The following is a 13,948-nucleotide window of genomic DNA, read 5'->3' on the forward strand; positions in this document are numbered from 1 at the left end:
AAAAATCAAGTTACAGATTCATACAGCACATGCTGAAACCTGGATTACATAGAGGCTCTCAGCCCTCAAGGCTGACCCTAAGACACTCTGTGGAAAAGCCTATGATAAATCAAAGTTACTGAACAGACCCTGGAATATCAGTGGTGGGTTACCATGGTTTTAGTCAGGACTTAGAAACCCAGTCCTTACTGAGAAGTTATTACATATATATATTACCACTAATTCTTGCAGTGTTAGAAAATTCACTACAACCCTACCACAATTTGAACCTGCACAAGAAGCACATGAACAGGGAAGTAACTTAAGGTAGAGTGCAAAAGTAAGAGTACAGGAAAATTAAGTAGCAGGAGTGGTTCCTAATTAGAGCAAATGATGCCACAGCAAACACATAACGATGAGGGAATCTCTGGCACATGTCCTGGAGAAAGCCAAGCTGCTCTGCCTCCTGCACTAGCAGGTCTGTAAAGGTCACACTTGGCAACATGAACTCATCATAGCAAGCTGTTAGGGCTATGACCTCCTCAAGCATTCCTCTGTGGAGCATTCCATCTCCCACATGAGCTCCTCCCTGCCTGTGCACAGCTTCCATCACATACCTATGAACACATACTTGCTGACTAACTTTGCTCTAAGGAAAAAATTTTTTAAAAAACCATAGAAAGTTACCTTCAACTCCCTGACTCTCCCTATGTTTTGCTCACAGCTACCATAAGAGACCAGAAAAAACAACCCAGTCCTCTGAAATGCCCCAAGCCTGCCATTCCCAGCAAGACTGGAGCGCACACAGCCCGTGCCAGGGCTGGGCCAAGCAGAGTGAAGCAGCTGCAGCCTCCTCGTTCTCGTCACACTGGTCCTACAAGTCACACAGCGCCGATCAGGCTGGCTAAGGCTGCTCCCAAAGGAATTTCAGATCAAGGCTCACTGCCAGGTAACTCTTAACACAGCTATCATCACTCCATTACATCTACATCATCCTTCCTCTAAACTTCTCTTAGGGAAAAAGCTTCTTCTGAGTGCCAGCACCGGTTCAATCCCACAGTAGTGGCTGCTGGCATTTTCAAAGTGGGTCAGCTTGGCATGTTCAGGGAAGGCCTGGATCACACTGCAGTGAAAAGGAGGAACTAACAGGTGGCAGGAGAGAACAAGGCACATGAAGAAACTGGTGACTACCTCCCCCCTCCCAGCACAGCAGCAAAAATTCCTCCAGGAAAACACAGCTACCTTAGATAAGACATCCTTTTCCTGGATAGTCTCCAACGCATTCTTTTCTTCAGGCTTTTTTTTTGTTTGTGGGCTTTGGGAAGAAAAAAAACCAAAGCAAACAACAACACAATCCAGTGTACCTTTGTTACAATCCATCCAAATATGCACCCTAGCTCTCTCTAACTAAATTGCTTTCCTGACTCCACTACTGTGACAGGGTTAAAAATTCATCTTAATTTAAATATGCATTCAGGATGCAGATATATCAACCTACAGCAATAATGATGAAAGAACTGCTCTGAGATTTCCACACAGAGCTGCAACAGCAACTAGCACAGCAGATGACAAACAAAGGGGAAACTGAAGCTAAGTTTGAGGCAACTCAGCCATTTCAGGGATACACCCACAGCCTCTGAATGCTTGTTATCTTCTTTTTGTTATTCATAATATTGCTACTATAAGCATCAAAAGTTGCCTTAGTTAAAACTAAAAATTGCATTCCTTCACCTTCGTCTTTTGAGCATTTTCTGAAGTGCAGTGACTGCAGCTGCTGGGAAAAGTGGCCATAACATTTGTATTATTTCTGTTATATTTCTATTTAATATTATTCATTTATATTATTTCTACAGCTAAATTCAAGCAGAACCTTAAATTAAACACTAATTTTTTCATTTCTGAATCCATGGAGATGCATTCTTCAGCTACTGTATTTACATCCAAGCTTCACAGCTGCCAGGTTCGCTGCATAATATGAAATTTGGATTAGGGATAAACATAAACCCAATTCTGCTTTTACATTAATCCTTTTTGCTGTCACTGGGACAGACAACAAACTGATATTTCTAGGTAAGGAGCATACACAAACAACACAAACCTAAGTTTGGATTTTTTTGCCATCTTCACTTGAGCAACAAAAGGTCAGCATGTACCTTCAGGAGACAATCACAACTCCTGAAGTCCACCCCTTAGAGACCTACAGCTCTTTTTTCAGTACTCACACTTTTACTACTACCAAAAAAAAAAAAAAAAAAAAAAGGAAACCAACACCTCAACAAGTAAAAGCCTGGACACAAACAAGCAGAAAATTCCCAAACGGGAGAAGCACAATATATATGCATCTTCCTTCACAACCTCCCACAGCACTCAGCCAACTACAAAAAAATCCCCAAGTATAACCTCAGCTAAGAGTTCAACAGTACTTTTTTCTCTCTGGTAGCAAAGCCTAAGCAGTTCCTACTCTCCCATCCCTGGCCAAGGTGGCTGCACTTTTACTGAGCATCAACACAACATTTTGTGGAGTCACAAATCAAGTCACAATAGAGGAAGGAAGGGAGAGTGGATTCAAAAGAAAACAACAATTTCAACTGTTTCAAGGACCCTGATTAGGTCATGACAGAGAGGAGGGACTTAAAAACAGCTTTTCTGATACATACAAGACTATATCCTCTGCCTCACTACTGCTGCCTGAGGAAGGGTGCCTATATGCTGGCTCTCAAACATCCCTGAAGCAATATTCCCTTCCAGTTTAAATGCATCCTGTAAATAGGGGCTTTGTTTTCTAAAAGGGAGATTTTAAGATCAGCACTTTCCCCAGTCTACACTCTCCCATTTGTGGTTTTCTGCTCCTATTTTATTGCTAGGGCACTCTACACCCCATGGAAAATGAGAGCTAATGACGATAGTGACAGAGTCACACGTTCACAGAATTCACAGAACAAAATAAGCCAAGGGAGAAAGACTATGTCCAAACATAAGCTCTTCTTAAAACAGCTATGGCTCAGATACACACTGAAAACAGAGACCAACCACACAAATCATGATCAGACACATGCAGTAATCCTTAGAAAACATTCTCATGTTCTTTATTCTGATAGTCATTTTAAACTAGAGAATAGACAAAATAGATTCCCAAGCTTGCTCAACATTCTCTTTGGAAGAAAAACTAGAGTAATCCAGAGTCCATTTTATGCAAAGATTAACCCGTGCACTAAAGCTAGAGACAGACTCTGGCCACTTAAACCTGCGACCTGCCCTCCGAAATTCTGGCAACAGAGAAGAGCTACCAAAATTCACTTGCACCCTAAGAAGTCTGCTGACACACTAAGGACCAGGTTACACTTAAAAATGTAGTTGGGACTTTTCAAATCCTGAATGCCAACTCACAACTTCTTAGGATGGAGCACCACACACTCCCAAACAGTTACCCAGCCTGTGGCACAGTTAACTAAACCTTGCCCATCCAAACACCACAGGGTTAATATCTTTAGTAACCATAGCAACCAGCAGTTCTTCCTCCATCAGAGCCTCAGCTGGCACATTACTGCCTTCCCAGCATCAGGTTTTGCAGCACATTTAGGGACTGCTCCCTTTTCCCCCAGCCACAGAGTGTGGCCAGGCACATTAGGAGGATGTTGGAGCACTCAGCTATTTCACCTAATTCTGGCATTTCTCTGTCTCCATGTCTCCTGGGTCTTTCTATTTCTCCTCCACAGAGGGAAGGAAGATGTCTGAATTCCCCCCATGTGCACCAAGGCAGACATAATGTAAAGCAGGGAGCCAGCTGCAGCCTCAAAACAGGAGATGCCACAGGATAACACACGAAGGGACTGGTGAAAGCTCAAGTTGGCAATGCCAGTCAGCAATCAGGTCAAACAGAACCAGCACTGCAAAACCAGAAGATTCAGCTACCATCCATGATCCAGTGTCCCACAGGTATTAGGAACAGTGTTTGCCTGCTCAGTGACACCCCATAAACTGTAAATCCACTGGAGGTAACCACCAAGATGTCAGTAAGACATCCATCTAACTTCCATCTAGCAGCACACATATTCTGTCAAGAGATGAAAAATTAGTTTCAAAGCAGAGCTTATCACTAGCAAAAAACAATACATCTTTTCTTCTTGTAGTTCACCTCTGAACTGCAGATGCATAAAAGCAATAATCACATCCTACTCTCTCACCTGGTGTCCACGCCTCACTCCTGGGCAGCTGCTGCATGCCAACACTTGCTCATTTCTAAACCAACCCAAAGTCATTTTTTTGGTTCCACTCACTGGCGTGCTTGGCACAGAGAGACACTGCTGTTTTATTAATAGCTTCATGCTGGCCCAGCTCGATCCTGTGCAGGATTTCCACAGCATCGTTACAATGCATTTTTCACTATTTCCCCTCCTCCTTTACCATGTGCCACTCCAAGAAGCAGATGTCTGTCTTCCACCTAGCTGTTCCTGCTCCTCAATGTCACCTTGTTCAAGGCATCATTCTTCCTCCTGTGTCCTTCCCCACCCTCTGTGACAGAGCCCCAGCACAGCCAGAACAGCTGCCCTCCGTGGCACCAAGTCCACAAAGCCTCTTGGGAGTTTCACCACCAGAACAAGCTCTTTGTGAGAGGTGTGACCCAGCTACAGCACAGGGTATTTGGAGCAGAACTAGAAGGGGAGCAGTTATTTTAAGTCCAAATGTTCAGTTACTGCATAGTGACATTTCTTTCTTTCGTCTTCAAAAGAGAAAGGACAAAATTCTAGTTTTGGGCTAACTTTGTGACTACTATGGTGGCACTGCTATGCAAGTGACCCTTCAAAGGCAGAAGTCTGGCAGTAGATATGGAGCATGCTGGCAGCATTCAACTTTGGTATTAATATGGGCAAGGCAGTAAGTGGTTTGTACCCAGGATTAATGGTTAACAAGGCAGAGGATAAAAAAAAAAAATCAGCAATATGCCAACACGTACTTTTGCTTTCATGTTCTCTAATACATCCATCACTTCATGACATCCAGGTAAAAGGTTTCTCCAGTATGATTAAAACATTTCTTCAGCACAGAGGGTACATGGGACTCAAACAAGCTTTTAACTAATTGTGTGAGCCTGGAGCATCAGGTATGCAGATATCCACCAGGTCTCAGCTGACACTCTGGTCTTTCCACGATTAATTTCAGCAGCTTTCAGGAGACTCTCCCACATCCTCCAACGGTTTTGCCAGCCCTCTGCCAAACTCATCAGGTGCACTGCTCTGAGCAATGTCACAGACCTGCTCAGTGGTTTTTAGCAGAGATTCCCCTTTAACAAGGGTGGGTTTCCCAATTTCCACTGATTGCACAGAACTCCTGGCTCACGAGAGCTACAATTCACTCTGAGGAAGAGCTAACGTGTGCTGCTTCCATCTTCTTGCTGAACCCCAGACACAGGAACAGAGAAGAGCTCTGTGATTTACAGGCACAGGATGGATTCAAGGCTTTGGAGTACAAACAAAAGTAATCACAGATACCAATGCATGCTGATTGGAAGGATCTGTTCACCCAGACTTCAGCCTGAGGAGCAGCATTGAAATGGATGTGCTAGCTGGGACTCACCAATGTACAGCCCAAGGGGCTACACCAACCTCCCAGAGATCACAGGAGAACTCCCTCCACTTGCAATTTCACATTGCCAATGAATGATCTCCCCCACCAAGGATAATACATCACAAAAATCCATAGTTTAAAAAGGTATCAAGAAATACAATAATCCATCACTTCCCTGGACAACTTCCAGTAGTCAATCTCCAAAAAAAGCCTCCACACACTTGGACATTTCATTTCAGTCTGTGTGTGCTTATTTTGCAGCCATCTATTTGTATTATGTGCATCTCTTATTATGTCAAAATTTCTCTTTGAGAGAATAATTGACAATAGTCCTCTTTCAGTCTCTTTTCAGTAAGCTAAATAGATGGAGTTTGCTTCAGCTTCAGTTTCCAAATTGCTCCTGCAGCTCCTGTCTCCACCCTGTTCTCAGTTTTTAAACACTAAAGCCAAGGTTCATTCCCCTGAATGCTGCTGGGTGCAGAGGCAGCAAACTGCTCCAGTGACTACCTCACTCATTACACCCACATCATCTTCTGGGTCAAGCAGGACACTGGGAAGCTTTGCTGAATTACCTGCCCACTGTTTCCCCAGGACTGCTCTCTAAACCATTTCTTTCCAAATACCAGGCTTGATGTAGAAAGCCAGAGATTTCAGTACTGAGATTCATAACCCTGCAGTTGGGTCATTAAGAGCCCACTGCATTGGCAGCAGTCCAAGTAAGGAAAAGACCCAAAGCACTCTATAAGACTGTCAATAGCATTAATTTTATTTACCATCCTGTCAGTCTACAGGCTCATCCACAATTCCATATCAATTCCCACATCACTGATGAAAATGCTGATCATCATCAGTCCTCTCACACATCCCCCTGGACATCATTTAATTCGGATTCACTATCAACAATGCCAAGACTTGTCAGTGAACTTGAGAGACACTGGAGAGACCTCCTGCCTCCTGATGTTCTTTCATCATAAACCATAAAGCAACTCTGCTTGTGATACATTTAGTAAGTGCTCTACAGCCATTGCAGAGTACTGGTGTTTTGGAGGAAGTTCCCATCCTTTGCAAGGAAGGGGGACTGAATCAGGCTCTCATGCAATCAGTGCCTAACAGCTCTCTTGAATACATTAGAGTAATAAATTTATTTCTAACAATCAATCCATTTTTAGTTTCAAAAAACCAAAAGCTCCTACCTTCGGCAGCATTTGTTTTTCACAGATCATTTTTAAGAAATGCCACATAGAGACAGGAGTACCTGATTCCTTTCAAAAGGATCAGCTCAAATTGACACAAAACAAAGCTATGACCAACCAGCTCCCACCCTGCTCTCTCATTCCCTGCACAGCTGCCCTCTTCCCATCTGCCACCCCCAAGGTCCTCTCAGCCATCTCTGACAATGCTCCTTTGGATTTTTACTACTACTGGATACCTAATTTCTTAACTCCATTCCTCTGTATCAAATAGGCACCAGGGAGGTATTTTTTGTGCCATGTATGGTGGACTAAACTTATACTTTACTTCCCCAAACTTGAAATGAATTTTACAATTTTACTTTTTTTTTTTTTTTTTTGCTGCACCTCTTTTGGAAGGTGAACTCACTAGCGAGTCTTATACTTTTAATAAAATATTCAGTATTTTGAGAAATTCATTATAGCTCTCCTCTTATATTCACGTTGTTTTCCCCAACTCTTTTACTGTACTAACAGACAACTGCCACCTAGTTTTTATTTATCTATGTCAAACTACTTTTTTAATTACCTCTTATGTTCATGATATCATCTTAGCAGATATTATATCTTCTCTATGTTCTATGAGTATACTTCTGTGCCAATTAGCACAGAATACTCAGTTAAGGATTATTTTACTCAATTCCACATATCTTCCCTCCTTTTCCTCTTCCATTCTGTCTTCCCTCTTGAAGAAACCTGTTTCCTATCAGGCAGGAGTGAAAGGCTCCAAAGCTGAGCTGAGATTCAAAAGACATTCAGACTTGAAAGGCAGCTACAAGAATCCTGTGCCACAGAAAACCCATGAACACTCACTCCTCTTGGTGGTGGCAACTGTTTCTTGCTCTTATACCTTTTAAGCTGTTTCTAGCTGTAAATAACTGTCAAATACATTCCTCTTCTCATCAGTCTTATTTATTTCAGCATCCAATAGCCAGCAGGGAGCAGACAAGAAGAGAAGGCAAACATGATCCTTGCAAAGCCCTTTTTATCTGCAGATCAGTACCATCATCGTTCTGTAACTTAAGGGGTAACTTGCTCAGTGGAACAAATGCCCCAGGGCAGAGGACAGGCCCTTCATGACAGAGCCAGCTGGTGCACAGTCTCTGCTGCCTTAATTTGCAAATGCCACTGCATCTTCACATGTGCCTTATCATGCATTCCAGGCCTTGGGTCTACAGGAAAATCAAGTATTCAATTAATAGTGCCACCACAAAAGCTGCAGAGGAACAGGAATGCATGATTCTCATTCTTGGCCTCCGAATTCAGAAAGGATAAAATAATAAAAAAAAAAAAAACCCAAGGTATAAGCACAAAGTCAAAATAAGCTCTTTTCAGCTCCCTCCCCCAAAAGCGCTTAGGTTTAGTTACTGCATTCAAACAGCAGCCCTTTAATCAAGGAGTCCTACTTATTCATGAGGAGAACTGTAGCTAGACAAACCTTTCAAACACTAGTTCTGCCATCTGGCAGCAGCACTGAGACTTGTTCCCAGACACACACAGAGCGCTGTTAATTGCCCTCACGTGGACTTGCAAGGCACTGCAATTGTTCTGGAATTTAAAACCTCCATGGGCTCCAGATGTGGATTTGTCTTAGTGGAGGAAAAGGTACTACTAATTACCAAATATTTCCCGGACCCCCCACCCCCAAGCACTTTTCATTTTACTCTCCCCTGTTATTTTTGTTGTCTTCTACAGGACCAACAGCAAAAAAAATGCTGATTGTGTAGGTCTGCAGATGAGTAGCTTAAAGAATTCATACCACAGAATAATGTTTGTCGCATTTCTCTTGCTTTCCCTGTCCCCGTGGATTTGACACTGAGCAGCTGCCCAGTGGAGAACAAAGATCATCTGGGGATTGCTTTGTAGGCTTTTCTTCTTTCAAATTCATTTTAATACATAATGGAAAGGTCACAGACATAACCTCTCTACCAAAACTGGCAACTTTGCATTCTTGCAGTGATACATGTAAGGAAAGAAGGGAATAAAAATAGTTGAAGAGACTTACATTTTGCTTCAGACAGATTCTGGTTAGGTGACCAGACCAGCATGCCAAGATTCTCTCTCTCCTGACTTCGCCTTGCAAGTTTGGCTTAAGAGAAAACAAATACAAACCAAGTTACAGAGAAAGTAATTTCAGATGCAAAATGGATACAAAAGCAACTTATCACACATCTGCAACTTTTAATCAAGATATAAAACCCATCCACAGAGTTAAAACCCCATCTTCCCATTCAGACCTGAGGCTTTTCCTTGTTTCTTCAATGCATCACCCTCTATATAACATGACAGATACTGCACACTCTTATGCAGTACACTAAGCAGCATACGTTAGATCTAAATTAAAAGTTAATTAATGTTTCTCTTCCAGCACACTTGATTATTTTTCTTCCAGCCATCATTAAATGAAAAAGGGAGGAGCTAGGCTCAGGCAGCAGGCTCAAAGCCCTGGACATCATGAGACTGCAGAGTGCAGACAGATTAACCCTTCAGGGTAGGCACATGCATAAAACCTCCCACACTACACTTCTGAGCACCTCCTGCACCGGCCCAGCAGCCCTCCTTTGCCTCCATCCCCCATACCATCAGGAATGCCCACCCAGGTGACACTGCGTCCCTCAGGTCACAATGAGGTGCCAGTCTCAACTGCTCCAGAGAAATCCAAATGCATTCACACCCACACTGAGACACGGACCCACACTCAGACAACAAGTCTGGTTTTAACCAGCCTAACACCCGGCTGGCAGGAGAGCTCTGGAAGTCTCAAGTGAAGATCCACAGCTGCAGGTAGCTTGAAAAAGCAACTTCAAACTAAGGTAGTTTCAAGAGCAAGCTCTTGTCAATTCTGATGATGTTCGGTCACAAGCAGTCAAAAGAGGAGGAGGAAGGGGACAAGAAGAGAAAAAAGGAACTCCCTCCTTTGAGGGAGCCAGCCCAACCACCCGCCCTGGCAGAAACTTGCAAATCTTGTTATGAATAAGTACCTACAGGTCTATTTCCACTACAAAATGCCACATAACGCTCAAGTTTTATGCAATATTTCAACACAATGCTATTTTCTCTGCACTGTGCAATTAGACATATTACCACCACTTCATGATGCATTGAAACAGGTCAGGAAAGATCTAGTAACACCAATTACATTACAGTGCTATGAACACTCATGGTTTCACCACTGTTTTTAACCTGAAATCTGCTCAGCTAAGAACAGTCAGGGTTTAGATGACAAAAATATTTTAATATTTTAACATTAAATTTAAAGTACAAATAGCATGCATTAAAAATAGCCACCTGTCAGCAACATATTTACACTGAACAGGTAGGTTTTTTTCACGACAGACAACATGATTATCTTTCACTCGGGTTTTTGGGAAGGTTTCACGTTGTTTTAAGATGGTTAGCAACTGCACATACAAGGTATTTTGCACACTTTGCATGTTCATTACTTTCTACACTAGGCAAAAAAAAAAAAAGGAGTGAGAAGAGACAACATCTTCTGTTGGCAAGAGATGGGAGGTGAAGACCAGACACAGAACACAAAGTGTCTGAAATGAAAATTACAAGTCCTGAAACATTTGGCATTAAGTTTTACCTTCTTCCTCATTTCAAGTCTAAGCTGGAATGCAAAGAAGGAGTCAACACTAAGCCTCGCCTTTATCAAATTTTTCTCTTCATTCTCCTTATCCAGGATGGCTTGTTCTGCTAAAGTCTAACATAGGGTTCATAGAACAGAAGAGTAAAAAGTCTCTCTCCTCACTTTAACCTACACTGAAAAGCACATTCTTATTCCATGAAAATACTCAAAGACATCATCAATCATCAGTCAAGTCTCCATGAATTTAAACACTTCCATCCAAGTCCCAACACACCACCAGTACCCACTGCAGCTCAGGAGCCTGATGCCCAAACACTGCCAAGTGAGGTGTAAGACCAGGCAATGTCAGCATGCCTTTAGCAGAGAATCCACCTAAATCAGGAAAAGGAAAAAGTTTTCTCCCAGTTTAGCATTCTGAACCTCCTCTGCTCTGGGACACATGAGGTGCACACCCCAGCCCAGCTGCCCCTGTCAGGAGCAGTGCTCCACTAGCTCAGCTCACCCACAGTAAGCTGGGTGAAGTTTCACTTCCCATGGTTAAAAGCCCAAGTTAGGCTTTGGGGCATTACAGAGGGAAGCAGCCCTAGGAGGTGATACCCAGTGCAGGGAGGTGCTGCAGGACCTCATGGCACCCAAAAGCAGGGTGGCAAAATGTGTTCCTCATGCTGCACCGCAGCTCCACAACAGGTACCCAGGAACTTCCTCTGCCAAGGAAATACCTTGGGTTAGGAGCTACCTCCTTCCAGCTATGTACTCCCTCCCTGGGCATCATACACAGAGGTGCCTGCAGATTCTGGGCTTCATGCCACCCTCAGGACCCCCTTCTGCCCAATTCCCACAGCCCAGCATCTTCCTCTCTCCAGCCCCTCTGTAGCACCAACCAGCCAAGTTACACTGGACTCGTGAATGGGTGTGAAGCAGCATCTCCAGTGTTCCTGCAACATATCCCCTGCTCCAACTCTCCACCCAAGCCTACACCTATCCACCCTCAGGCCTCATTCCTTGACAGCTGTGGAGGCCAGTCCAAGGCACAGCCCCAGTAGGGTTATGCTGAAACTCATGCTTTTCTGCAAAGGGCAGAAGCATCTGAAGGCAAACACACACAGAAAGATGGGAGTGGGGATGATCCTCAGATATCCATAAAGGCTGATTCTCCCTCCCTACATTCCAAGAAGCTTGCCAGGTCCTTCACCTTCTGGCACCACATCTTCCCCAGCACCCCCTCTCAAGCCCACAGACCCACATTTACTGTGCCTCATATGTAAGGCAGACATGACAGGCATTCTTCCAGTACAGTGCTGACCCCACCATAAATACACTCGGCATAAGTACTCTTACTGCATGATGTACCAACGAAAAGCATAAGAGCTTGCTCAGAATTTGGAAGCACATTGAAATGGAATGACTGCTTTAGAGCAACAGCCATGAGAGCAGAAGAGGGGCCTCAGAGCAGAGTGGCTGTTACATCCCTTTATAGCACCATTCCAAGCACAGCTGCAATGCTCACCAACACTGTCCCATGCTTCTGTACAAGGACTACCAGGATGAATTCTGACACTCTGCACTTCAGTGATAAAGCTGTAAAGATAATTCAATTTAATCTGTTGCATATTTCATGTAAAAATAGCCACATAAGAAGGGCAAGGGTTACTCTTTTTTTAGGAGAACAGATCAATTTAGGATCAATGAGGTTTGCTTGTTTAAGCAACTGTAGTTAAACCAGTGCAACCTGTGTTTAGAGAAGCTGTATAATGGCAGACAAGAAGATCTGACATTTCAGGTAATCCTGCACTTTCCTCTAGCTACCCACCAGATATTTGTGAAGTCTCTGCCACAGCCATTAGTTGCGTGTCACAGCTGTTGTGGGAGCAAACACTCTGTAATCACTTTCCTACTGTTAGCTTTCCCATTTGTCCCAAGTCTGTCAGGAATCATGGTTGCTTCCTCCAAGAGGAAAACCTTCTAATACAAGCAGCGTCCCCTAAATGTTCCACTATCAGAATTCACAGGGAATGCAAACTTCCAATGCCTTTACCCAGGCAGAGAAGTGCAGCCCCAACTAGGAACAGTATCATGTTGCTTTTTCCACAGCAGTTACCATATCTCTCTCTTTTCTTACCACTAGAATATAACCCTACTCCACAGACCATACACTAAAACTCAGGAGAGAACCAATCCAGCTTAAAATTCACTTTGAGAAGATAATGTTCTTTTTAAAGTTTGTCCCATTTTACAGATGTGGTTTACTGCACAAGCCCAAAAAGTTCTACTGTGCAAGGGAGGAGATGAAGCAAAGCAGAAGACATATATAGCAATATTATTCTAAAATAATATTGATATATATTGAATATCAATATATATTGATATTCTAAAATGTTGTGGGAGCTTTTGGGTTTTTCCCCCTGGAGCTATGAGGACACATCTCAAAACCAGTGTGCAGAAATACTTTGATTTGTACAGGAGAGAAACAACATGGCCCCTTAATTTCCCATCACTTCTACCCAAAGACTGAGGCTCTCCATCCCTGGGGGCTCCCTGAGCTAATGCACAGGCCTGGCACATGCAAGAGCAGCACACTGCATGATTTGAAGCTCTGATCCACAGCAGCTAAGGCTCTCCTCACCTCTCCCCAGGAGCTGTCAAGCCAGGACATCTGATAGGAAAAGGGAAACAGGGGTGTCTCCAAACAGGAACTACCAAAGGTCACTGTACCAGTACATACATCAAGTTCCCCCTACAGGTCAGAGAGAACCTTCCCTGTCCTTCTGACCCCTCCCCAATTTCAAGTTAGCCATAGAGAAACTGGCATCAGAAGGGAATTATCAGAAGGTTCAAGAGCAGCACTGCAAAAGAGCATTGTGTCCCCTTCTACCATCTACTTGACAAACTAAAGCAGGGGATCTACCTGAGCTTTAAAAAAAATAAAAGTAATCCAACAAAAAAGCTGTTAGCTGTAACTCAATATCAGTTCCTGGTTTTCTACCACATATATTTAGAGACAAGGAAGAAGAGTAAGGAAGCAGGGACAGCCAGGACACCTTCCTCACCCACAGCACCAGTTTAAACCATCTTAAGGACCACGGGTGGAATGGACACCATACACAAGGAGTGTACAGGAAGGTAAAACACTGCCTGCAAGCAGGAGCCCAGCACTGTACAGCTCCAGCCTGACACATCACATTTTATTTTTTTTCTCCAAGTTAGAGAAGAAACATGCCAGAATAAACTCAGTAGGAGCAGAGGCCTCTCAAAGAGCCACCAATCACTCTGTCATCTGTTATTTTGCTTCTGTGCAAGGCAGCAATGCCAGCTCCCACTTGAGTTCCTGCACTTGAGAGACCTGCTCTGTCTCACAGCTCTCCCCAAGGATGCTGCAAGATCTAGCCACAGCTGTGAGCCATTCAGGAGCTTTAAGTTTCCTCTTGATACCTGTACTGACCCCTTGGAGAAATGATACTCACCTCCTGCAGATGTCAAGACACATTTTGCTTCTAGTTGCATCCTGCCCAAGTCAAAGTGAGGCTTGGGAAGGATGCCTCCTTTTCCTTCTCCATAACCCTCTCAGTAGTCTCTGATGCTTTTG

General features: G+C 43.5%; 1 protein-coding gene across 2 annotated transcripts in view; it reads right to left on the reverse strand.

Annotated features, from left to right (window-relative positions):
- The window catches only part of RCOR1 (REST corepressor 1), an 82,497-nt gene that overhangs the window by 32,571 nt on the left and 35,978 nt on the right, over window positions 1-13,948 (reverse strand). For both annotated transcript variants that reach the window (XM_053944882.1, XM_053944883.1), the window contains one exon: window positions 8,779-8,862. In XM_053944882.1, coding sequence (XP_053800857.1) covers window positions 8,779-8,862 — 84 coding nt within the window. The remainder of the gene's footprint in view (window positions 1-8,778; window positions 8,863-13,948) is intronic.

The sequence above is a fragment of the Vidua chalybeata genome, chromosome 6, assembly GCF_026979565.1.
Source record: "Vidua chalybeata isolate OUT-0048 chromosome 6, bVidCha1 merged haplotype, whole genome shotgun sequence".
Taxonomy (NCBI): Eukaryota; Metazoa; Chordata; class Aves; order Passeriformes; family Viduidae; genus Vidua; species Vidua chalybeata.